Source organism: Panthera uncia, chromosome D2, assembly GCF_023721935.1.
Source record: "Panthera uncia isolate 11264 chromosome D2, Puncia_PCG_1.0, whole genome shotgun sequence".
NCBI classification, from domain to species: Eukaryota; Metazoa; Chordata; class Mammalia; order Carnivora; family Felidae; genus Panthera; species Panthera uncia.
The window spans coordinates 28139128-28162393 of NC_064818.1; the positions used below are offsets into that span (position 1 = coordinate 28139128).

At 40.4% G+C, this 23266-nt stretch overlaps 1 protein-coding gene across 1 annotated transcript; it reads right to left on the reverse strand.

Annotated features, from left to right (window-relative positions):
• Window positions 1–217: 217 nt before the first annotated feature.
• PBLD (phenazine biosynthesis like protein domain containing) lies at window positions 218–21855 on the reverse strand. Its single transcript, XM_049645129.1, has 9 exons — window positions 21633–21855; window positions 11373–11472; window positions 10919–11017; window positions 8064–8173; window positions 7951–7980; window positions 5385–5473; window positions 4942–5120; window positions 2220–2282; window positions 218–1111 (listed from the first exon to the last, which is right to left on the reverse strand). Exons 1-9 carry the CDS (start codon window positions 21714–21716, stop codon window positions 999–1001), a joined length of 867 nt encoding a protein of 288 aa, XP_049501086.1. The 5' UTR covers window positions 21717–21855; the 3' UTR covers window positions 218–998.
• Between the last annotated feature and the right edge of the window lie 1411 nt (window positions 21856–23266).

The following is a 23266-nucleotide window of genomic DNA, read 5'->3' on the forward strand; positions in this document are numbered from 1 at the left end:
ACTAATTTTATGGGGCGCCTGGGTGGCGCAGTCGGTTAAGCGTCCGACTTCAGCCAGGTCACGATCTCGCGGTCCTTGAGTTCGAGCCCCGCGTCGGGCTCTGGGCTGATGGCTAGGAGCCTGGAGCCTGTTTCCGATTTTGTGTCTCCCTCTCTCTCTGCCCCTCCCCCGTTCATGCTCTGTCTCTCTCTGTCCCAAAAATAAATAAAAAACGTTGAAAAAAAAAAACTAATTTTATTAAAATAAGAGAATAAAGCCTTTTTAAGTTATCACTCTAAATCTATATATCAAGATAAAGATATTATATTACTTTTAGTATTTAATTTTACTACCACACTAGTACACATACATTTCTTGAAATTTCTGGGGTTTTTGGTTATTCTATGTCCTGATTTTTAGTTATTGAACATGAGTCTGTCCCAATAAGGGAGTAATTTTTTAGGTGCATTAAAATGACTCCTAATCTTACCCTCTGACACATATGAACAGCTTTTGCCTTTTTATCTTCATGACGCATATTCATCCATATAAATTCATACTATTCATAGACATAGCATAACATTGCTAACATTTTATAGTCCGCTGTAATTTCCTTTCTTAGCACTATATCATGAGATATTTTTCTATATTTCCACATAGTTATTAGGTCTTTTTAATGTCTGCAAAATATTCTATCAGATACTCACACCTAAGTTTAAATGGTTTGATCTTACTCCTCATAAATTTGTTCCTCATTCTGTGATTGGTAGTCTTAATCAAAGGTGACGACATTAGTCTTCATTACTGGTTACTTACATTTCAAATATGGGTAGAGCCGAAACTCCATTAGTTAATTAGTCAGGAAGCATTATTAAATTTCCATTAAAATGTCTTCATTTTTCTATTTCTAACATGAGGATTAATTTCTGCGTGAATTTGGTAAAAGCATCCTCTCACATTTCTTTTTACGCAGAAAATACTTAGTCATTCAAAATAGCAGCATGGAACCACAACCACCTCTAGGCTGTCAGAGTGCCCTCTAAAACAATAGCAGTGCCACCTCTAATGTCAACTCGTCCATCAGGACGCAGTGAAATCTCCAGTTCTCCTCCTCGGCAGGAACACTGAAAGGCTAAAGAAAACATAATACAAGTCACAAATTAATATTGTTTGTTTCCACCCTTTTTAATTAACATAACATAGTGAAAGACCTCTTATTATAAGCTCTAGAATCTTCCCAGCTCAGTTTAAAATAAATTCCTTCATCTGTCCAGAGTACTGCCCTGCCCTGTTCTCCTGAGCACTGAGGAATCACAAACACAACTGATCCACAAAACACACAGCTCCACATCTTTTCTTCCTGAGCCATTTCCTCTATCACTTCCTGTAATGTCCCAGATACACTCCACCTATAGCTTCCTCCCTGCTTCTATCCAGGAGTAAACAAGGAAATGTGATAAGATAGAGGCATGGACTAGAAGTCTAAGGAGATAAAGAGGGGTGATCTTGGCCCTCCTGAGAGAGCCTCATCTTCCTGGGCCTAAAGAGGACAGAGGGAGTTTGTTCACTAATTGTGCTTATCAAGCAACCACACGTCAGGCAAACAAGAGGCACAGCCTCAGTCTTCCTGGAGTTCAGTGCGTAGGGGAGTAACTAGACCACAAGCTGCCATCCCCAAATCAGAGTTACCCAACCCTAACCCTCCCACTAAGGCCTAACCCTCTCACTAAGTAAGACCTCCATCCCATAGGGTCAGGCTCCTACTTTGATTAGTGCAACTGTGTAACCTCCCTTGGCTGCAATCTATTTTTCTCTACACCCAAGCAATATATTAATCATTAGGGGACTTAATTCAAAAGCAGTTTTTTCGATTCAATCCTATGACTAGCAATGGCAGTATGGAACTTTGGTGATCATCCACTCTCAACTAACTAACCTCATTGGGCCAAAGTTACACAGCTTGTTGATTCTATTCAACAAATGCTTATTGGACACTCACTCTATTAGAAGTGTGCCTATGTGTTGGGAGGAACAGAGGTGGAAGATGTTTGGGGTGGAAGATGTTCTGAGTAGAGGATTCAGGGTGAAGGAATTTAAAATCTTTCATTTTCATGTGGGTTTTTCATGAAAAAAACTTGCATGACATTTTATTACATTTTCAAGTAAATAGTATATATGAGAAGGAATGCTAGCTTCAAGTTCACAAATGTTTTAAAAATTGGAAAAAAAACCTGCCGTACCATGCATGTCTTTCTTCCCCAGTTGCTGAGACCAGTAGCTGCTGAGAACGGCATGGGCAGACCCTTAAAAGAAGTGAAGTTATGATACAAAAACAGGAGTGACTTTGTGGTAAATTTATAAGCAATTACAAACAACTATCCAATTTGACTAAACCTTAGATGGCTTAGCCACAGCTGAGTGTGGAATTATGAATGGAGGTAGAAACGAAGATACAGAATTTATGGATAAGCTCCTCCAAATGATGTATCTCTTATGTTTTACACTTTCTGAAGGCTGAATTAAACTGCAGGGTTATTTTTATAATTTTTTAATTTGAGTATAATTGATACAAAATGTTATATTAGTTTCAGGTATACAAGATAGTGATTCAATTTCTCTATGTGTTATGGTATACTCACCACAAGTGTAGCTACTGTCCATCACCACATGCTATTACAATATCATTGACTATATTCCCTATGCTCTGCCTTTTATTCCTGTGACTTACTCATTCCATAGCTGGAAACCTGTATATCCTACTCCCTCTCACCCATTTCACCCATCCCCCACTCCTTCCCGCTGGGAACCATGAGTTTGTTCTCTGTATTTATAGGTTTGATTCTGCTTTTTATTTGTTTATTCATTTGTTTTGTCTCTTATTCCACATATAAGTGAAATAATATGGTATTTATCTTTCTCTGCCTGATTTATTTCATTTAGCATAATACCTCTATGTCCATCCACGTTGTTGCAAATGGAAAAATATCTCATTCTTTTTTATTGCTGCGTAATATTCGTGTGTGTGTGTGTGTGTGTATCACACATATCACATATACATGTATCACATCTTCTTTATCCATTCACCTATTGATGGACACTTGGGTTGCTATAAATAGCTGCTATAAACATCAAAGTGCATATATCTTTTTGAATTAAACTGCAGGTTTTAATTTTTGTCCTATCAGTTCATTGTCAGCACATGGTAGGAAGATCAAGGGCTTCACATAAATCTTTCTCTATCTTTCAAGGAAAATATCTCCTTCCCCCTAGGATGAACATGCAAAGAAAAGTGGGAACTATGACAAAAGGTTAAATTTTCCACCAAGCCAACTTTTTCAGGCTTTTGGTACCAATAGAACTTTCTTTTAGTGAGACATTTTTTTCACTGGATTGTACCCTAGTTTTATATCAATGAATAGATATTAAAATGAAGGAAAAAAATATAAAGTAATAACTGACAGGGGCACCTGGGTGGCTCAGTCAGTTAAGCGTCCAACTTCAGCTCAGATCATGATCTCGCAGTTTGTGAGTTTGAGCCCCACGTTGGGCTCTGTGCTGGCAGCTCAGATTCTGTGTCTCCCTCTCTCTCTGCCCCTCCCCTGCTTGCGCTCTGTCTCTCTCTCTCAAAAATAAATAAACTTTAAAAAATAATAAAGTAGTAACTGACAGAAAAGTCTCTGGGGGAAAAAAAGGATGGGTTTTCTTCAGGAAAACTTATCAGATGTTATGAGGGATCCACCTAGGATGACCAAACATCCCAGTTTGCCCAAGACTGTCCTGGTTTTATCACCAAAGGTCCTGTAGGCTGAGAAATGCCTCAGTCCCAAGCAAGCTGAGATGGTTGGTCATCATGTCCAAAGACCTTCCCACTTTAGAAAAGCATTATTACAGGGGAAAACACTTGCCCTCTGTACCAATTAAAACCTTTTAGAAGCAGCTGTGCGGGTGTAAATGCAGTCAAAACTTCTTTTCCATGGGGGAGCGCTGAGCTGTACTTTTTGGATGTCATTGGGCATTCTCCTGAGTCCTTAAAAGTGCTTTGCTGAGCTTTGAATTTCACGTGTTTTCTCAGAGAGTAACTAAGTCAAAGTCCTGAAACCATTCCAGCCTCTGCCTTCTGACCAGAGCAGGAGCCTCAAAGTTCCTTCCCAGCCTCCTTCTGCCCCAGCCACCATCCCATCCACCAGCCTCCTCCATCAAGCATTCCCTTCTTTTTCTCCTCAGCCCACTCTTCTCAAAGAGCATGAGAGGAGGAAGCTTCACATCCTTGCCCATCTTCGATTTCATCCCTCTGCTTCCGGCTGGCAGATCTTGAATAACCCTGTCCCCAAACCCATCCCACCCACTTTGGGGGTAGGTCTGGGAAAGCTCTTCCTGTCCCTATTTCCCACCTACAACCCAGGAGTTTATCCTTCAAAAACCAAATCTTATCTAGATGTCAGCGATCATGCAGGCTGGTCATTGAAAAAGAAACAAAAGGCTTTGGGACTGTAGTGGACATCAGCCCCTGAATTTTGCAAATGGCAGATCTGGAAGTGTTGGTTCAGGGAGCCAGTTTTATCGTTACTATTAAAATAGCTAATAGTTATTGGGCACTTATGTGACAGGTACTGTGCTAAGCACTTACCATGCATTATCTTTATATAACCCTATGAGGTAATACTCATATTTTATAGAGGAGGGAACAGAAATTTTTAAAAGTTAAGTCATTTGCTCCAGGTCAACAGCTAGGAAAGTAGGATGTAAACTCAGACTGTCTGACATAAGGCTGCTATACTGCCTGCTTAATTCTGTAGTTGTCACATGAAACTTCAGTGAAGGAATGGGGGCAGGGGAGATAAGGAAACAGAAACAACTCAAAACCCAAGCAACCTGAAAAGTCATGTGAAGGGCACTTAAACAGCTATTTGTTATCCTCCTCCTTCATTGTTGAACCATCCCCAGGACCCAGTCAAAAAGTACCTGTTACAGGGTCTTCAGCCACACCAACCCACGGTGCAAAATATCTGGAGTAAAAGTCAAATGCTTGGCTCTGCCCTCCAGGCTCTCCTTTAAGGGTGAGAATGAGTCCTTTCACCTTTCCTGTGTTTTCCACTTGCAGAAGATTCTGTGTGTTCACCTTCAGGTTCTCCAAAAATGACCTTGTTCATAAATAGGACCCATTAGGACAAACCCATCCCACAGACCACTACACAGACTCTCTAAAGCAAGATAGGGTGCAGCTTGAGCAAACAGCTCAGCAGTCAGGGAGGAAAGCAAGTTGAATATCTTGCTACCTGGGAACAAAACTCTGACTACATAAATGATGGTTTGACTGGACATAGCACAGTCAAACAAAACCAGAGCTATAAATATGGGTTCTCAGCCCTCCCCAAAGTGCTGACAAAGCCAAAAATCTTGTTTACCTCTTGTAAGTATCACTGAGCCGGACAAGGAGCTTTCGGGTATCTGGAGAATAGCGGATGTCCTGGACCAGTGTATCACCTATGGCAGTCTGTGGAGACAGACCAAAAACTCCTCAGGAGTGCCTCCTGGGTCAAATCATTGATCTTCTGTATGGGGAAAAACCTCTCATGAGCATCTCCTGTGTGCCAGGCATAGCCAACATCTCCAATCCTAAGAGTTTTAGTTCAGTTTCAGCTCTCAAGGTGTTGCCCAAGGAAGGCTAGTTTCCTGGAGACCAGAGACCTTTAAGGGGGTTGAGCTTACCCTCTGAGAGCCAAAGATAGGCATTGTTCACAAGTGCCTCCACACTCTACTCTTTCAAGTGTGCATTTTCCTCGCAAATAAAGAGGAAGACTTAGAGAGGCCCAGGGACAGGGACGGACACACACACACACACACACACACACACACACACACTCACACACCTTGACCCAGATCTGAGGGGCCCTGGAGTCAAAGCTCTGAATCTGTCTACTGTCTACTGTCTGTAGAAATGGGGGCCTCAGGCCCACCTCTTAACATTGTTGTGAAGATTAAATGAAATATATATGTGGTCTCCCTGGGTGGCTCAGTTGGTTGAGTGTCCGACTTCGGCTCAGGTAATGATCTCACGTTTGTGGGTTCAAGCCCTGCATCAGGCTCTGTGCTGACAGCTCCGAGCCTGGGGTCTGCTTCAGATTCTGTGTCTCCCTCTCTCTCTACGTCTCCCCTGCTTGCAGTCTGTCTCTCTCGGTCTCTCAAAAAAATGTTAAAAAAAAAAACCTTTTTTTTAAAAAGAAGAAAAAAAGAAAATATACATGGAGTCCCAGCATCAGCAAATAGGAGATTCTATATGGCAAGGACTCAGGGCCAGCAGTTTGAATAAAAGTGGGGACTAGACCACTCACCTTAACACTACTCTGTTTGGCAAGCACTGTTTTCACTCAGACTGTGTGCTGTGGATCAGTAACATAGCAACATTAACTAAAGATACTTTCATTCACGCTCTACCTAAGACTGCACACAATCTTGCTCATATCCTAGAACATTATTTGTGTGATTGGTTGTTGATTTGGAGTGCTGAGATTATAAGGGGGGAAAAGCCTCTCCAAGTCACCCTTTGGCACCACCACTGGCTGTAGGCAGAGCAGATGAGAATTACACAGTAGTGATCTGACCATCATTAGGTCGCTTCAGGTCCTCTAATCTTCTCTAGGGGCTGAGATGTTCCAGGTCCCAAAACCAAGACTCCATCCACTTTGGGTGATGCCTCAACTGTCTGCCCTGTTTCCACAGCTGAATAATGTCCGTCCCTCTAGAAATGGAAACTCTTGCAGCCAGATCCCATCTGCTCTTGGGGACTTTCAGTTTCTCAGAAGGATTATTCAACCCTCCTCTGCATGAATTCTTATGTCAATTTGAAAGTCTAATTCTCAGCTGAGAATCTTATTGTTAGTTTCTAGGAACATAAAATGACAATACTCGCTATAACTAACTCTTTATCATGCCCATTTTACAAATGCTGAGCCTCAGGCATAAAGATACCAGGTTAAGTTCTTTCTACCATGACCAAGGTCTATGCTGTGAATATTTTCCACTTTCTTGACAACATGCTTAAAGTAGTTCATTTATGAATTTGGCTTGTCTTCCAAAACCTGAGCCACAGGTGGGGCTGAGTGTAAAATCAGAATCTATAATCCTTACTGCTACTCTTTGAAAACAATAAACAATATAAGACACTAAACAGATTATAAATGCTTTAGTTGAAAAGTCAATGAGAAACACCCCAGTGGCACCCACAAAGGCCATTTTACAGAGTTTTTTTTTTTTTTTTTTTTTTGTCGCTGCAGCCCTTGTCCTGGTCTTGACCAGTCCCTTCCTTCTCTACAAACTAAGTACCTGGTCATCCAGAGCTGCTCTGCCCCTCTGGCATCTCCACAGGATGACCATAGTGCCTACTTCACTGGGGAACAGTGAGAATTACAGGAGATATTGCATGTGAAATGCTTATTAGCACCTGCTACTGCACAGGGAGACTCTCCAAAATGTTTATTATCATTATTGTTATTCTTGTTATTAAGACCCACCCCTATATAGACCTCCAGAGGAAGGCAGACTCTGAATCTTGCCTTCTGTCTCAATTTACCCAGACTTTCCTGCCCTTCTCCATCAAAGCACAGCTCCCTGACCTCAGCTTCATTCTCCACCACAGAAATTAGGATCGCCCTGCCAGGCAGCTTCCATTCTTCTTTCTCTCAGCCACCACACAGCAGTCTGTCCTCCCCTTACCTTCATGGAAGCTAATACTGACAATGAAGGGTCAGGGAAAATTGCTCAACCTTCTCACCAAATAACATTCAGTATTAAAATCCACACCTCAAATGCACTGCGCACTCTTCATCCGAGCTTAGACTGGAACATTTACACTGATAGAAGGCCTATCTTTGGGGGTCAAAGGCTACTGATCCTTTGTGTTCAAACAACAGATCAGACCAGATGTTCAAATGACCAGATCACATGAGCTTAAGTTTAATTCCTTTCACGAACCTTTATCAAGTCGTCCACTTCATGGAAGTCCTAGATGAGGAGAAGAGACAAGACCGTTGTAAAACAGGCAAGCTGTCAGTTGTATACAGTTCATGGCAATAATTAGAGCTTACCTGGGGGTGAGTTGGATAAAGAGGCAGATCCAGGATGATACCATCCTGTGCTCTTCTGGCCGTTAGTTCCCCACTCAGAGTGACAAAGGTTAGAGTGCTATTCACATTTTCTGGCCAAAAAAAAGAGTCTTACTTTTGTCAATTATACAGGAATTTTGAGAGAAAATCAAGAAATAGGAAAATAAACTTTGTTATATACTTACATATCTGTTTTGATCACTATTGTGTTTCCCTAGATTCTGTGGCAGTGCTGCCTTTTCCCATTAGGAGGGGTCCAAGTTTGCCTTACTGTGGTCCAGAGTAGAGAAAGGCATCCCTGGACTCTCACTTGAGAACCGAGAATATAACTGATTGGACTTGACATCATACCGCAAGCCTTCAAATGCCAGCTTCTTTTAGCTTACTAACTCTGCCTTTGAGCAAACTATTTAACCTCCTTAAGCCTCCATTTCCTCATCAATAAAATGGGGTAAAAATTAAACCTACCTCATAGGGATGCAATAGTGTTTTCTAATGCAGATTTTTAAATATACACTATAGAGTTACAAATAATACTAGTCTAAGATATGCCAAAGGGATGACAAATAGAATATACAAATTATGAACAACAGTCTAAAGGAACAAATCAAGCTTACCCTAAATAAACCAAGCTATACATAAAATTATCATTTGAAGATTGAGCCTTCATGTTACTGATACAACTTGGGCCACTTATCTGACCTCATTGTGGGTAACATTTTTAGTGAAAACAAAGATTTATGACCTAATTCTTTCCTCCCCCTTAATATTTCTGTGAAACTTAACCATATCTAAAAGGTAAGGAAATTTGGCATTGTCAATTAACTTTCACTGAATATAAAATTTATACTCTAAAACCCAAAGTTTAATTTTTCTTATTATAATTGGTGGAATACATTATTATTTACAAAGCACCTTTTCATAACTTATATAACCTTAAGACCACCCTATGGGGGATCTGAAGGTTATTATTCCAAGTCTCTGCCTCACTTCAACCAATGTGGGGTTTCAAAAGACACTCAATCCAACTTCAGTAAAATCTACTTTTCAAGACTGAGTTCCTAAACAATATTTCAGGATACTTTCCTGCCTTCAGGAAAAGGGTTCTTGTCCCCTATCCACAGAAACCAAAATTGTCTTTTTAAGACATATAATGGATTACATTGTAGAGGAGCCTTGACCTGACTCTCAATGTTATCTCCTGCCAGTCACCCCCAAGAAGCTCCAGCCACTCCTAGTATACAGGCTGCATCTCAAGGGCTTTGCATTTGCTGCTACCTCTGACTCCTTCTCACAGTCTAGCTCTTTGTACAGATGGCTTCATATTCTTCAGCCTGAAGGTCCCTTCTCTAGTGCATGCTGTTGTCCAAAATCTCACTCAACCTTCCCCTCTCAAGGCAAGGACTAGGTGAGGCAAGGAAATACAGAGGAACAAATTTAAGGAGGCATCTGCTCTCAGGTACAGCCTGAAGGCTTGATTTTCTCCCCCTTCACCCAACCCCAACCGGGTTGTGGAAGGTGTTGGTGACCGACAGCTCTCAGCTGAGTCCCACTCTGTGAATTGCCCTTGGGTGAGTAGAGCTATTTTACCCAAGGTCATGCTGCTTTTCTGGGCATTGGAGGCTGGTCAATGGAAGGTACAAAGGCCTAAACTTTTGCTTCTATTTAGAACTATACTACTTAAAGAACCTTGGCAGCTTTAGACCTCCCTGTGGATTTGGCCTAGGCCTTTCTTTGTTGCTACCACTTTGCAGTTCACCTTCTCGCTCTTGTATTCCACTTTCTTTACTCCCCTACAAACATTGATCCCAAGAATACTGCCCGCAGTTCTTCTGGCATGCAGTGTGTCTCAGAGTCCACTTCCTGGGGAAACTCGCCCTGTAACACCTTCCCTACCACCTCCATCTAAGTAACTCCCCAGAGAACCTCCTTTTCCAACTCTGCACTCACTACAGTTACCCTCTGTCATATCGTCCTGTGTATTTCCTTGTTTAACTTCCTGTTTGTTGTCTACACCTATTCATGGCTACTTCCATCTCCACTTTTAGGGCATTTCTAGGCATCTCTCCCCTACCCCTTCCCACAAAGCCCTGACCTTTATTACACTAAATGTAGCTAGGATGAAAACTGGTAGGATTGAGGTCCTGCATCATCTCTTCATAAGGTAAATGTGTATGGTCAGGGCTCATGAATCTTCAGAGTAAAGAATCTCTTGTGATGGGCGTTTGGCTGGCACAGTCTGTAGAGTATGTGACTCTTGATCTCGGGGTCCTGAGTTCAAGCCCCACATTGGGTGTACAGTTTACAGAAGAAGGAGGAGGAGGAGGAGGAGGAGGAGGAGGAGGAGGAGAAAGAAAAAGGAAAGAAAGAAAGGAAAGAAAGAAAGAAAGAAAGAAAGAAAAGAAAGGAAGGAAGAAAAAAAAGAAGAAGAAAGAAGCAGCAGCAGCAGCTGCTGCTCTTGCAAAATGAATTTCAATGTGGGTGGGGACATATTCAGAGCAAAAAGTGCCTTATGGTTCCCAGATATCACATCATGTGAGATGCCTGTTGTGTCTCACAAGCTCACCCGCTGTGTTGGTCAGAGACCAGAGAACTCCTCTTCAAAATAAAATGGCATTCTAGAGAACACTGACCATGGCTTTCCAACATGCCTGGCACATATTCAGGAAGGCCAAAGTCTCGGGGGCTGTTTTTGTTTTGGTGTACCGAATTGCATGAAATAGATTCTGTGATGTCTTTATACCAGTATCTTTGATTCATCACAAAGACTTTGTGAGAATTTTTTTAAATATTGGCTATTTGCTAAATGATGGGTTCATAAAAGAAAATCACATTACTTATTTTGTAAAACAGCACAGCTGCGGAAGCCAGGGTAGCATGGCCACAGAGAGGAACCTCAGTCGCTGGCGTAAACCACCTTAATCCAAAGCAGGAACCTTCAGAGGAAGAAAAACCAAAGAGAAATGAGATCATTCCTATACAAGTGGGTCACAAATTTTTTATTTTCTTACTCTTTTCTAGATATTTCCCTAGCATGATTAATAGCTGAAAGGAGGAATGAAGGAGGCCAGCATCGTCAGGCTCCCCAGTGCTGATCTGGAGCTGAAATGTTCAAATCACCCAACACCTGCTCCCCGAGATGAACTGAAAACTAAATCAGAATCTCCCCCTGCTCTTCTCCTATCTGCATGCAAATAGTAAATAGGCATCTCTCTTAAATATCATTCCCCACTGGAAAAGCAGCTTCTGGTATCATTCAAGAATGGCTTTAAAAAAAAAAAGCATATTTACTTTGTGTAAAGTTATCAGTTGGGTGCAGTTTTCGGATAAAAGCAGTTTCAGAGAGGTTCATTTCTCTTGCAATTTTTTGATGCATGTCTTCATCCAATTTCTAAATTAGAAACAAAAGTTTATTGAGATTCCAGAAAAACAAATCAGACTTCCTTGGACAGCAACTGCCATTAGTTAATAATATAGCTTTTTAATATTAGAAGTTACATGCTTCACAGGAAATAATTGCCAAGGAAGTCCAGATACTTTTACAAAGGTTGTTTCTCAGAAATCGATGCTTGTAGCACCCTTCATAGGTTGTAGATGCTCGGAGCTGGAACAGACTCTGGAAAACCTACTGGCCTGGCCTATCTTTCATCAGACTATTATCTAATCTGTCTGAGAGCCTATACTCTCTTCTAAATAATCTCCACAAAGAGAAACTTCACAATCTTCCTTTCTTGTTGAATAAAAAGATGTTCAAAAAAAAAAAAAAAAAAAGGGGCGCCTGGGTGGCGCAGTCGGTTAAGTGTCCGATTCGGCTCAGGTCGCGATCTCGCAGTCTGTGAGTTCGAGCCCCGCGTCAGGCTCTGAGCTGATGGCTCAGAGCCTGGAGCCTGCTTCCGATTCTGTGTCTCCTTCTCTCTCTGCCCCTCCCCCCTTCATGCTCTGTCTCTCTCTGTCTCAAAAATAAATAAACGTCAAAAAAAAAAAATTAAAAAAAAAAAAAAAAGATGTTCAGCATGTACCCTGGGTAGGCTGGCCCATTCTGCCCCCATTTATACATGCATTTCCTTTTATAAGTCAGGCCTCAGGCCAGAGCTCACCTCCTTCAGGAAGCCTTCCAGACCACTGTGTCTAAAGGCTTTGTCTCCTCCCAGTGCTTAGGCCACCTGAATTTACCCAGTGTATCCCTTCGCTGTCTGTCTCCCACCATCTGAGGGGACATTATGAAGGGATATTATGAGGGCATACAATGTGCTACCTTGCTTTGTCCTGGCTTAGAACAATGTTCTGTATTCATCCCAGAATGGTAGTAGCTCACTAAACATTTGCTGAAAGAATACATTATTCACTTCATCCTCCTTTTTATTTTGTTTTTTATGTGACCTCTATGCCCAACTTGGAGCTCGAATTCATGACTCTGATATCAATAGTCACATGCTGTACTGACTGAGCCAGCCAGGCACCCCACTTTATCTTCATTTTAAAAACCCTCAGTATAGAGGGTTGATGGGGGGTGGGAGGGAGGGCAGGGTGGGTGATGGGTATTGAGGAGGGCACCTTTTGGGATGAGCACTGGGTGTTGTATGGAAACCAATTTGACAGTAAATTTCATATATTAAAAAATAAAAAAAAAAAACCCTCAGTATAGATATTTTTATCTACTTGTATATAACGAAATCAAATACAGAGAGGTTATGTAATATCCTAAGGTCATAATATGCCTAATAAATGGTAGAGTGGTTAAGAGTGTGGACTTTGTAAGTGGTAACAAGTAGTGAATCTAGAGGAAGGGTATATGGATATTCATTGTACCATTCTCAAACTTTTCTGTAAATTTTTAATTTTTCAGAAAATGGTTAAAAAAATAATGTGAATTTGTATCCTGGGTCAGGTCCTAGTAGCAGTGCAAGAGTGGGGAAGTCACTTATCTCATGGAGCCTCAGTTTCCACACCTTTAAAAATGAGGAGAACAGGAGCACCTGGATGGCTCAGTTGGTTGAACGTCCAACTCTTGATTTCAGCTCAGGTCATGATCTCATGGTTCGGGTTTGCGGGATCGAGCACCACATTGGACTCTGTGCTGACAACACAGAGGCTGCTTGGGATTCTCTCTCCCTCTCTCTCTGCCCCTCCCCTGATCAAGCTCGTGTGTGCTCTCTCTTGCTCTCTCTCTCAAAATAAATAGACAAACTTTAAAACAGACAACAGTACTTAAGTGAAAGAGTTACTGTAGAGACACATAAAATACACACACACACACACACACACACACACACACACACATTCCTCTTAAGAAAAAAAATGGGTCAGAAATATGCGTTTTCCTTTAGAGAATGAAAATCAACTTTTTAATCAACAAATGCTCACTAGTTAGATTTAAATTCTAAAGAAGTCTCAAGACAAATGTATTTTTGCTTTGGCCAAATGTACTATTCCTGAGCCCCTGAAACCCAGAAATAAGATTTACAACTTTATACTAATAAATTCATAATTCACTTATCTGACTTATGTAAATTAAACACCCATTCTCTTTTAGTTGATGCACATTCTTTAGAAACACTTTCCACACACTCATATAAGGCACAAAATAGTGGTTATTTTTTAAACTATCAGCTAATATAAAAATCCTAGTGGACTTACTAAGCTATTCTTAAAGGAACACCGTATTCAAAACCTATAGATGCTCTGTAGTCCTATAGAAAGAGAAATTACTTAAGAAATTGATATTTATTGGGATGCCTGGGTGGCTCAGTCAGCTAAACACCTGGCTCTTGGTTTCAGCTCAGGTCATGATTTCGTGGTTCGTGACTTCAAGTCCCACATCAGATTCTGCACTAACAGGGTGGAGCCTGCTTAGAATTCTCTCTCTCTCTTTCTGCCCTTCCCCCTCTCACTCTCTCTCTCCCTCTTTCTCTTTCTCAAAATAAATAAATAAACTTAAAAAAAAAAGAAATTGGTATTTATTGCCTGAAAACCCAAACATAACACAATGGTTTTGTGTTTTAGTTAACATTTTCCTTTCAAAAGATTAAATCGAATAATGCACATAAAGTGCTCATCACAGTGCCCAACACATAGTAATTACTTGATAAGTGTTAGCTTTTATTTTGAGTGGCTCAAAGCCCATGCTTTAACCAGCCACACTTCTCTTCCTCTCCATAACAAAGACAAACTATTATTATCCCTTTAACACACTGCAAACAGGAAAAACAATGTCTATCAGATAAGATGGATTCTTGCAACATTTCTCAGGGAAGGCAGAAATCAGTCAATTACCAAGTGCTGTGCTAGGCCAGCAGCATCAGCACCACTACTGAAGAAATTTGTTAGAAATGCAGAGTCTCAGGCCCCACCCCAGACCTTCTGAATCAGAGTCCTCATATTTTTAAAGATTTTTATTTTGGGGGTGCCTGGGTGGCTCAGTTCGTAAGTGTCTGACTCTAGATTTCATTTCAGGTCATGATCTCCCAGTTTGTGAGTTCGAGCCCTGTGTTGGGCTCTGCACTGATAGCACGGAGCCTGCTTGGGATTCTCTCTCTCCCTCTGTCTCTGGCCCTCCCCTGCTCTCTCTCTCAAAAATAAATATTAAAAAAAAAAGATTTTCATTTCTAAGTAATCTCTACACCCAACATGGGGCTCAAACTCATGACCCTGAGATCAAGAGTCACATGCTCTACCAACTGAGCCAGCCAGGTGCCCCTGGAATCTCCTTTTTTTTTTTTTTTTACTAGATCTCTAAGTGACCCATGTGCACATTAAAGTTTGAGAAACCCTGGTGTATAAGATATGGACCCATGTTCAATGGGGTTAGCATCTTGCAGGGAATCAAGACAGACGCAGCAACAATGAGCAACACCAGAGAGTATATAATTGAGACACATAGATTTTGACAATAAATACTCTAGGACTTTTTAAAAAATTTTTTTAAATGTTTGTTCATTTTTGAGAGACAGACCATGAGCTGGGAAGAGGCAGAGAGAGAGGGAGACACAGAATCTGAAGCAGGCTCCAGGCACACAGCTGGATATGGGGATCAAACTCACAAACAGTGAGATCATGACCTGAGCTGAAGTCAGACGCTTAAGTGATTGAGCCACCCAGGTACCCCAATACTCTAGGACTTTAAAGATGAAGCTATGAGGTAGACTTAGGAAAAGGACAAATTTTGGTGAGTTGGACAGGAAAGTTTGTGCAAAGAGCTTTATACTGGGGATGCTTCTTGGGCAACTCACTTGACCTCACTTCTGTTCTTGTTAACTCCTTGACACTCTAGGATTCCGTGAGCCGAGGCAAGGAGAATTAGGATGGTAGTAATGAAATGGCATGAACACCTGTCACACCTGTGGGCCCAGAGAGTAAGTAGTCCCACCTGAGTGGGGGCGGGGTGAGTCTGCTGGGCATCCCAGCCAATAAGGCAACAATGTTAAGAAGCACTCCTCGCAGGGGCACCTGGGTGGTTCAGCAGGTTAAGCATCTGACTTCAGCTCAGGTCATGATCTCACGGTTCATGGGTTTGAGCCCTCTCAGGCTCTGCTGACACCTCAGAGCCTGGAGCCTGCTTCGGATTCTGTGCCCGCCCCCCCGCCCCTCCCCTACTTGCACTCTCTCAAAATAAGTAAACATTAAAAAAAATTTTTTTTTAAAAAGGAGCACTTCTTGCAGTCCACTGAATGTTCTGTGTGGAAACTGGCCCACATGTCTGTGCATACAACACCCTCGAGAAACTGGGAGCCAACTAATTCCCTAGTACAGACCTCAGTGGTGATTGAAGGCGTAATAAAGAAAAGACTGTGCTGGTCTTTCCAGATTTGCCTCTGCGGCTGCAGGAACCTGTGGTGCCTGCCAATCCTTCCTCTATCTGATCTGGCCAAACTCCTTATCCTCATCCTTCCTTTCTTTGTCTACTTCTTCCCTCTACCTTTACAACAAGAGTCTCAAAATTCATTAAAGCATCCCACATTGTAGCCAAGCTCACCATCTATTGGTAATAGATTTCTTTGCAAATGGGCTTGTTTGCACATCAGCTAGAACACACACTTCATGACTGTCAGCTCTTTAGTCCTCTCTACCTCGATGTATTGCACCAATTGCAATTTGAATTTCTGTGGCTCTAATTTCTGTCCCAGGACACTTAAAATGCACTTGTTATTTGTCTGCAGGACCAGAGACTGTAGAAAGTTTGATAGTAGCAGCTCTCAAATTCAGGCAGCTGAATTTCTACACTGGAACAAAAGGTCAAGGTAATGGTGAATCGTGAGAGGGCTAATGTTGTTTCAACTTTGAGAGCTTTAGAAGAGACTGCATTCATTCAAAAAACTGAATTTTTGTTCTAATAATTTTTTTCATTTTACCCTAAAGTTGTTTATTTTCAAATGCAGCACATCAAGGTTACACACCAACAACTGTTAATTCTCTTCCTCTAATATCCATTTCCCTTTGGCAATCTCATGAGTCAAATTTCCAACAGCAAAAACAGAGGCATGGTTGTTTTTCTGAGTTCCAGTGTACTGCATTGGGACACTAAGGTATCCTCACCATTTGGCCCACAAACATTAATGATCAGAAAATCAGAGCAAAGTTTTAAAATACTCCCATCTTGTGGCAGCTTAGAAACATGACAGTCAAAACATGATAGTCCTGCTATCGTTCCCAGTTCATTTGTCCCTCTGCTGTAGATGGATCCCAACAAAGGAAACACACTTGGATATGGAAAGTTGTAAATCATCCAGGAAGAAACAGGAGGTTCCTTATGAGGCACTTGTATTTCATATTTTGAAGTTATGTCCACACAATGCAGCACTCAAACTGTATGCCATCTTTGGTTGTTCCTGGTGGTTCTTATGGGTGCCTAGTCCCTCCAGCTCCATCATAGAACCCAAAGCTCATACTCACCTTGCATACCCCGCCCACCCCACCTCACCAATGAGAATAAGAGATCAGTAGTTGTTAGCTAGAACTCTTAGAGATTTTTGCCATAATTTAATTAATTAATAGATTTACTTTCACTCAATAGCTATTTAGTGCCTGACATGTGCTAGGCCATGTGTAATAGAACAAGTTAGAATAGGTTAAGATTTCATAGAATGTGCAGTCTAGTGAGGAAGACAGGCATTAAATGAATTTCAAGAGTGATGCATGCTACCAACTGGGAAGTAAGGGGTGCCGTGGGAGAACATGTCTACTGTGGTGATGAGTATGATGGGTTAAAAGCATGGGCCGTGCAGTCAGGCAGACCTGGGGTGGGGATCCTGAAGTCAGCCACTTAGGTAATTACTTAACCTTCCTCTGCCTCTGTCTTCGAATTTGTAAAATGGGATAATAAGACCTACTCTTAGAGTAGATGTAAGGATAAAATGAGATAACATATAAAAAGCAATTTAGCACAGTATCTGGCTGAACCTGCCTGAAGTCATTGCTTCCAAAGCTGAGGGTTATGTGCTAGAAGAGAGTGATGTAGAAATTCCCACATCAGCGTCTCCTCCCTTGCATTTCTCTCTTCCCTCAAATACTGGGCAAGAGAAAACCCTTCAATGGCCTAGAAAAATCTTCTCTGCACTCTTCATCCCTTTTCTGGCCATAAAAATGAGATATGACTTTGGAATTCCTGAGAAACCCCAGGAGCCTCTGACCCGGTAGAGGCACACAGAGCCAGTGATCCTCTAAGGAAGGGCACCAGGTTTGGAAATGGCCACTGCGTCATAAGCTTCCCCACATGAGTTAAAGCACAAACTGAACTGAACACAGTATTGCTGTATACTTGTTTTTCCTTAAATACATAACACACCAAGCTGTAAAGAAGCCTTCGTTACCCTCTAAATTTAACCAGGAAAACTGGAACAGCGAGTTGTTTAGGAACTAAAATGAAGCATTCCTCTTTAAAAGTGCAAAGCCAATCCTCCTTACTGTCCCTGGAAATGTTTGGGTTAGTGTTTAAAAGAATACACACACACACATATGTATATATGTGAATATTATATTGATTGTGGCATAGTGTCCAGCACATGGTACGTGGCCAGGAGATGCCAGCTGAATTGGAATAAATGTATATTCTAGGCACACAACAAAGCTGTTTTTATAGATAATTTTAACAGGAAAACTCAAGAATAAACCACTGTTTAGGGGTGCCTGGCTCAAATGGAAGAATGTGCGACTCTTGATCTCGGGGTCATGAGTTAAAACCCCATGTTGGGTATAGAGAATACTAAAAAAAATAAATAAAAACTTTTAAAACAAACAAAACAAATATTAAAGACTGTTTAAAAGATCCTCTGAAACAGTGGTTTTCAACTGGGGGCAATTTTTTATTGTCATGATAGGGAAAAGGGAAGACTGCTGTCATCTAGTGGGTAGAAGCCAAGGATACGGCCAACACTGCAGATGACAACCTCACCCTACAAAGAACTACCCAGTTCTGCCACTGTTGAGAAACCCCACCCTAAACATACACCCACAAACAACACCTACGTACAACAACAACAACAACAACAAAACAACTTGAGGCTTTGTTAGAATATGAAGGAGAATAATTACAGGCTCCCTACCCCTATTGATATGTTATTTTCATTAATTAACACTGTTTTACAAAAGAATAAACAGCATATCACCCCTTATCACTACCATAGCCCTCTGACCCATTCAAGTTTTTGGTCATGAATTCCTGTAGTTGTTACACAGCTATCAAAGTAAAATATCTGTTTCATTTTTTAAAATATTGTTTCTATACATTTTTATACCTGTACATGATCTTTATTGTCAAATTGATTGTCCAGCATTTGAGGACACCATCAAGTTTTTAAGGTTTTAAATATTTTTTTCAATTATCTGTTCCATATTCCATTTAGCCCTTAATCAGTTTTTATTTTCAGCTAATGTACAGCATTAAAAGTTACTCGCGTGAAAATTCTTTAAATGGACTTGTCTAGAAAGGAAAACAAAAGAAACTTTACAATATTCTAGAAGCTCTTGGAATGTTGTTAGCCAGAATTTTTTTTTTTTGCTTTCCTTCCAGAAGTCTTTTATCAAGTATTGAAACAGCTCAAAGAGCAATTACTTTGTCTTTAGTCTGCCCACCAAGTTTTTTGCGATTAGTCTCATCTCGGTCAAATTTTTAAATAATTTTAAACAAAACAAAACAAAAAAGAACATCCCTTTGAAGCCCTTCACTTAAAATCTGAAGTAGTTTCCCATCTGAAAAATCCAACATTGTTCTGTTCTCTGAGTCCCTCTTGTAGATCTTTTAGCCTTTGTGGTAACTATTGAATAATGATCAGGTTTACATGTCTGTTTTTCCCACTAGACTTTGAGCACCTCAAAGGCAGGCAAACTTACTCAACTTTGTACCTCCTGTCCCTACCCCAAAGCCTGGCTTGTGGCAGATATGGACAAATATTTGTAGAATACAGTAATGACAGGCTAAACACTGACCAAATTATGGGAAACATTACAAGGTTTAATAGTTATTTGTCTCTGATATTTTCCTAAGTTTATTTGTGTTTCAGGTGTCCACTGTGTCCAACCATGGGTAAAAGAATCCAAGGGCATAAACCACAGTTTATACTTCCACTCTAATTTTTATTGCTTATGAGTTGAGAAAAGTGCCAAGTTAGCCTCTAGGAGAACAGGATTCCCCAGACCACAGAATAGGAAACTAGCAACTATTCTTTAGATATCTATTCAGTTGTCTCTGGCAGGCCACCAAATTAGCCTGGTCCCACAGGTCCAAAGCCCGGAAATGAATTGGGAGAGCATCCCTGAATCGTGGGCTTCCTCATTTTCTTTTTCTTTCTTCCATTCTTACTGAAGCATATTGCTTTGAACTATGCTAAGTTCTCTGCTTAAATTTTTATGTCCTGGTTTTTCCAAATATATAAAAAACATGTAAAATATAATTGAAGAGCAAGAAAAAGGCTCCGGTGTGTGGTGCATGTACTGGAAGTAAAAGGAATAAATTGAAGAATATTGCTAATTCTTGTCATTTGGTGAAAATTGAGTATATAAATCACTAGAAACTATTTTCAGAACTCTTCGAGGAGATTACATGAGGACATGCGACAAATACACTAAGTCTCTTAAGCAATTTCATTCATTTCCACAATTCCTTGACATGAAGCTGTTTGCCAGATTATTTCTAAAGAAAGTTCACGATTTAGAATCTGGTTGTTAATCATTCTCTCAATAATCCTCCCAAGCTCTTGTGTTACTTGGTAAAGCCTATTAACTTAATTACTTCCTGCATTTTATGGTTGGAAGATGCCAGCTGCAAGGTTGCATAATGAATGTATCCTTAAGGACAAGATGAGGACTTTTCATCACCATTTTGCTGCTCTGCTTGAGGGAGAAAGTGTACCAAGTGTACCAAGAACTCAATCAACAGCATTCACCCATCTCAGTAAAACCCCAGCCATTCTTCATCTTGAGAGCACAATAGAATCACTTGGGGAAACTTTAAAAAACAGTGCTGCCTGGGTTCCACCCCTAGAGATTCTGGGATGCACTTGAGCATAGGAATTTTAAAGCTCCTTGGGTGATTTTAATATACAATTTGACATTCATTGCACTTAAAGTCTCCAACACACACTTGGCCCAGCTTAGTAAAACTTATTTAAGATCATCAAATGCTTACTGTGTTTTCGAAGTAATTCTCAGGCAATCTGCTCTTGCACTAACTGCTCTGAGTGGAAGGGCTCCTTGGCTTGTTTCCTAATACCCAGGTACCAACACAAAGCACTGAAGGTCAGTGAATATTTAACTATTCTGTTAATACTCATCCTAACCAAAAGCCATTTTTAAAATAAGACTTTTAGGGGGCACCTGGGTGGCTCAGTCGGTTAAGCATCCAACTTTGACTCAGGTCATGATCTCCCAGTTCATGGGTTTGAGCCCTGTATGGGGCTCTCTGCTCTCAGGGCAGAGCCTGCTTTGGATCCTCAGTCCCCGCCCCCCTCTGCCCCGCCCCCTCTTTCTGCCCCTCCCCCCACTCTCTCTCAAAAATGATTACCAAAAATGAATAAACTTTTTTTTTAAATGAGACTTTCAAGAAAAAAGTTCTCCCTACATTAGAGCTTAATTACCACTTAATTACTTAATTCCTTGCAAAATGTTTCATTTACTTGGTCCTGAAAAGAATTTCTAATTGTCTGAACTATAGCTAAGGTTAAAGATATCCAGCTAAAATCTTTTATGTTAAATATAATATCATCCATGTCTGGTCACATAAAACTCATCTAATTTCATTCACTTTCACATTTGGTGCTCACTAAATGAAAACCTGATGGCTAAAAATGAGCTCTATATCTTTTTTTTTCTTAATACGTTCTAGTTCTTCCTTATGTAAGTCTTTATTTTTCTAGACTTAAAGCATCTGGGTGTAAGCATTCTCATCATATAATTTGGTCAAAATCAACTTGCAGACATAAACATCGCTGATATCATTTGACAAAGAACACAAACCAAAGACAAACAGGTGGGTCTGATTGTTGTTGTTGTTTTTAAGAAATATTTGGTTCTACGGGAATATAGAATTTTAAGCACCGCACTTCAAAACCAAGTACTTACATTTTCCAGAAGACAAACAGCAGCAGGATTCCCGTGAAATGCTTTTGCTGTAAATGCATCTACTGTGAAAATAGGGAGCTTCATTTTCCTTGCTCTCCAAATTGCCAGTAGCCTGCTTTATTTCTTGTTGTTGCAAAAAATCAGGAAGTTAATGTTTTACTTGGTGTACAGAAGCAACCAATAATTAATTCCCAGGTACAAAGTCAACAATTTCTCTAATACACCTAAAGATAGGTGATCCCCTAGTATTTTTAAGTCTCTAAATTGAATTTGTTTTCAAATACTGGATAAATAGAATATTTTATTTTCAAATTTTGTATTGATGTTTATACTGTACGTATACTTAAGAACATAATCATTTTCTTTGTTAGAGTAGCCAAACTAGCTTAGGTTATATTTTTAATGAAGTACATGATATGTCCAAGGGGCATATATGTTGCTTATAGTCTCCCAATGAATCACAAGCCTTTTAAAACAGTGCTTTTTTTCCAATTGTAAAAAGTATCCTCATTATAAAAAACTTGGAAATTTAAAGAGTGACCCATAATCATGCAAATCAACAATAACGTTGTTGTTGTTTTTGGTTTTTTAGTTTTTGGGTTTTTTTGGATTTAACATAGTAAAGGAGTCTCAAGCTTTAATTAATTTTGTGTTATTTTGTAAACCTGTACGTGGAGACTTTTTTTTCACATGGAGACTTTTTTGAGCTCATGTGACATATTTATTAAAATAAAGCTTTTCATTATAAGAATAATACTTTCTCTTTACTGAAAATCTATAAAATACAGAAAAGCAGGGGTAAAAAATCTGTACTTCTACTCCCTAGAGATAAATTCTGTTAACATTCTGGGTGTTTCTTTTGCTTTACTACAAAGCATGGTCCTTGTCAGAGCAATGGATGGATCCCTCTCTCCCAAAGTTACAGAATTTTTTAAAAATTCCACAAATTAGGGGATGCTTTGTTTAAATTTAAAAAAAAAAATCGGCACCTGGGTGGCTTAATCAGTTAAGCATCAGACTCTTGATATCGGCTTGGGTCGTGATCTCAAGGTCCTGGTATCAAGCCCTACATTGGGTTCTGTGCTGAGTGTGGAGCCTGCTTGTGATTCTCTCTCTCTCTCCCTCTTTCTCTCTCCCCTCCCTACTTGTGCCCTCTTGCCCTCTCACTCTCTCTCTCAATAAATAAACATTTAAAATAAAAAGAGGGGCACCTGGGTGGCTCAGTTCGTTAAGCATCCAACTTCAGTTCAGGTCATGATCTCACAGTTCGTGAGTTGGAGCCCCTCATCTGGCTCACTGCTGTCAGCACAGAACCCACTTCAGATCCTCTGTCCCCATCTCTCTGTGCCCCTCTCCCGCTCATGCACCTACACTTGTTTGCTCTCTCTCTCTCTCTCAAAAATAAACATTAAAAAAAATATCCTAACATTCATTTCTTGTTCTCAAGAGAATTAAGATAAACAACATGGGAAGTGCTGCTGGCTACCCACACCTGGCTGCAGTACCCACAGCTGGCTGCAGTACCTGGGCAGCTCCCAAGCCTATGGGTTTCTTTCTTTCTTTTCTTTCTTTCTTTCTTTCTTTCTTTCTTTCTTTTTCCTTTCTTTCTTTCTTTCTACCACTATGTTGCTTAA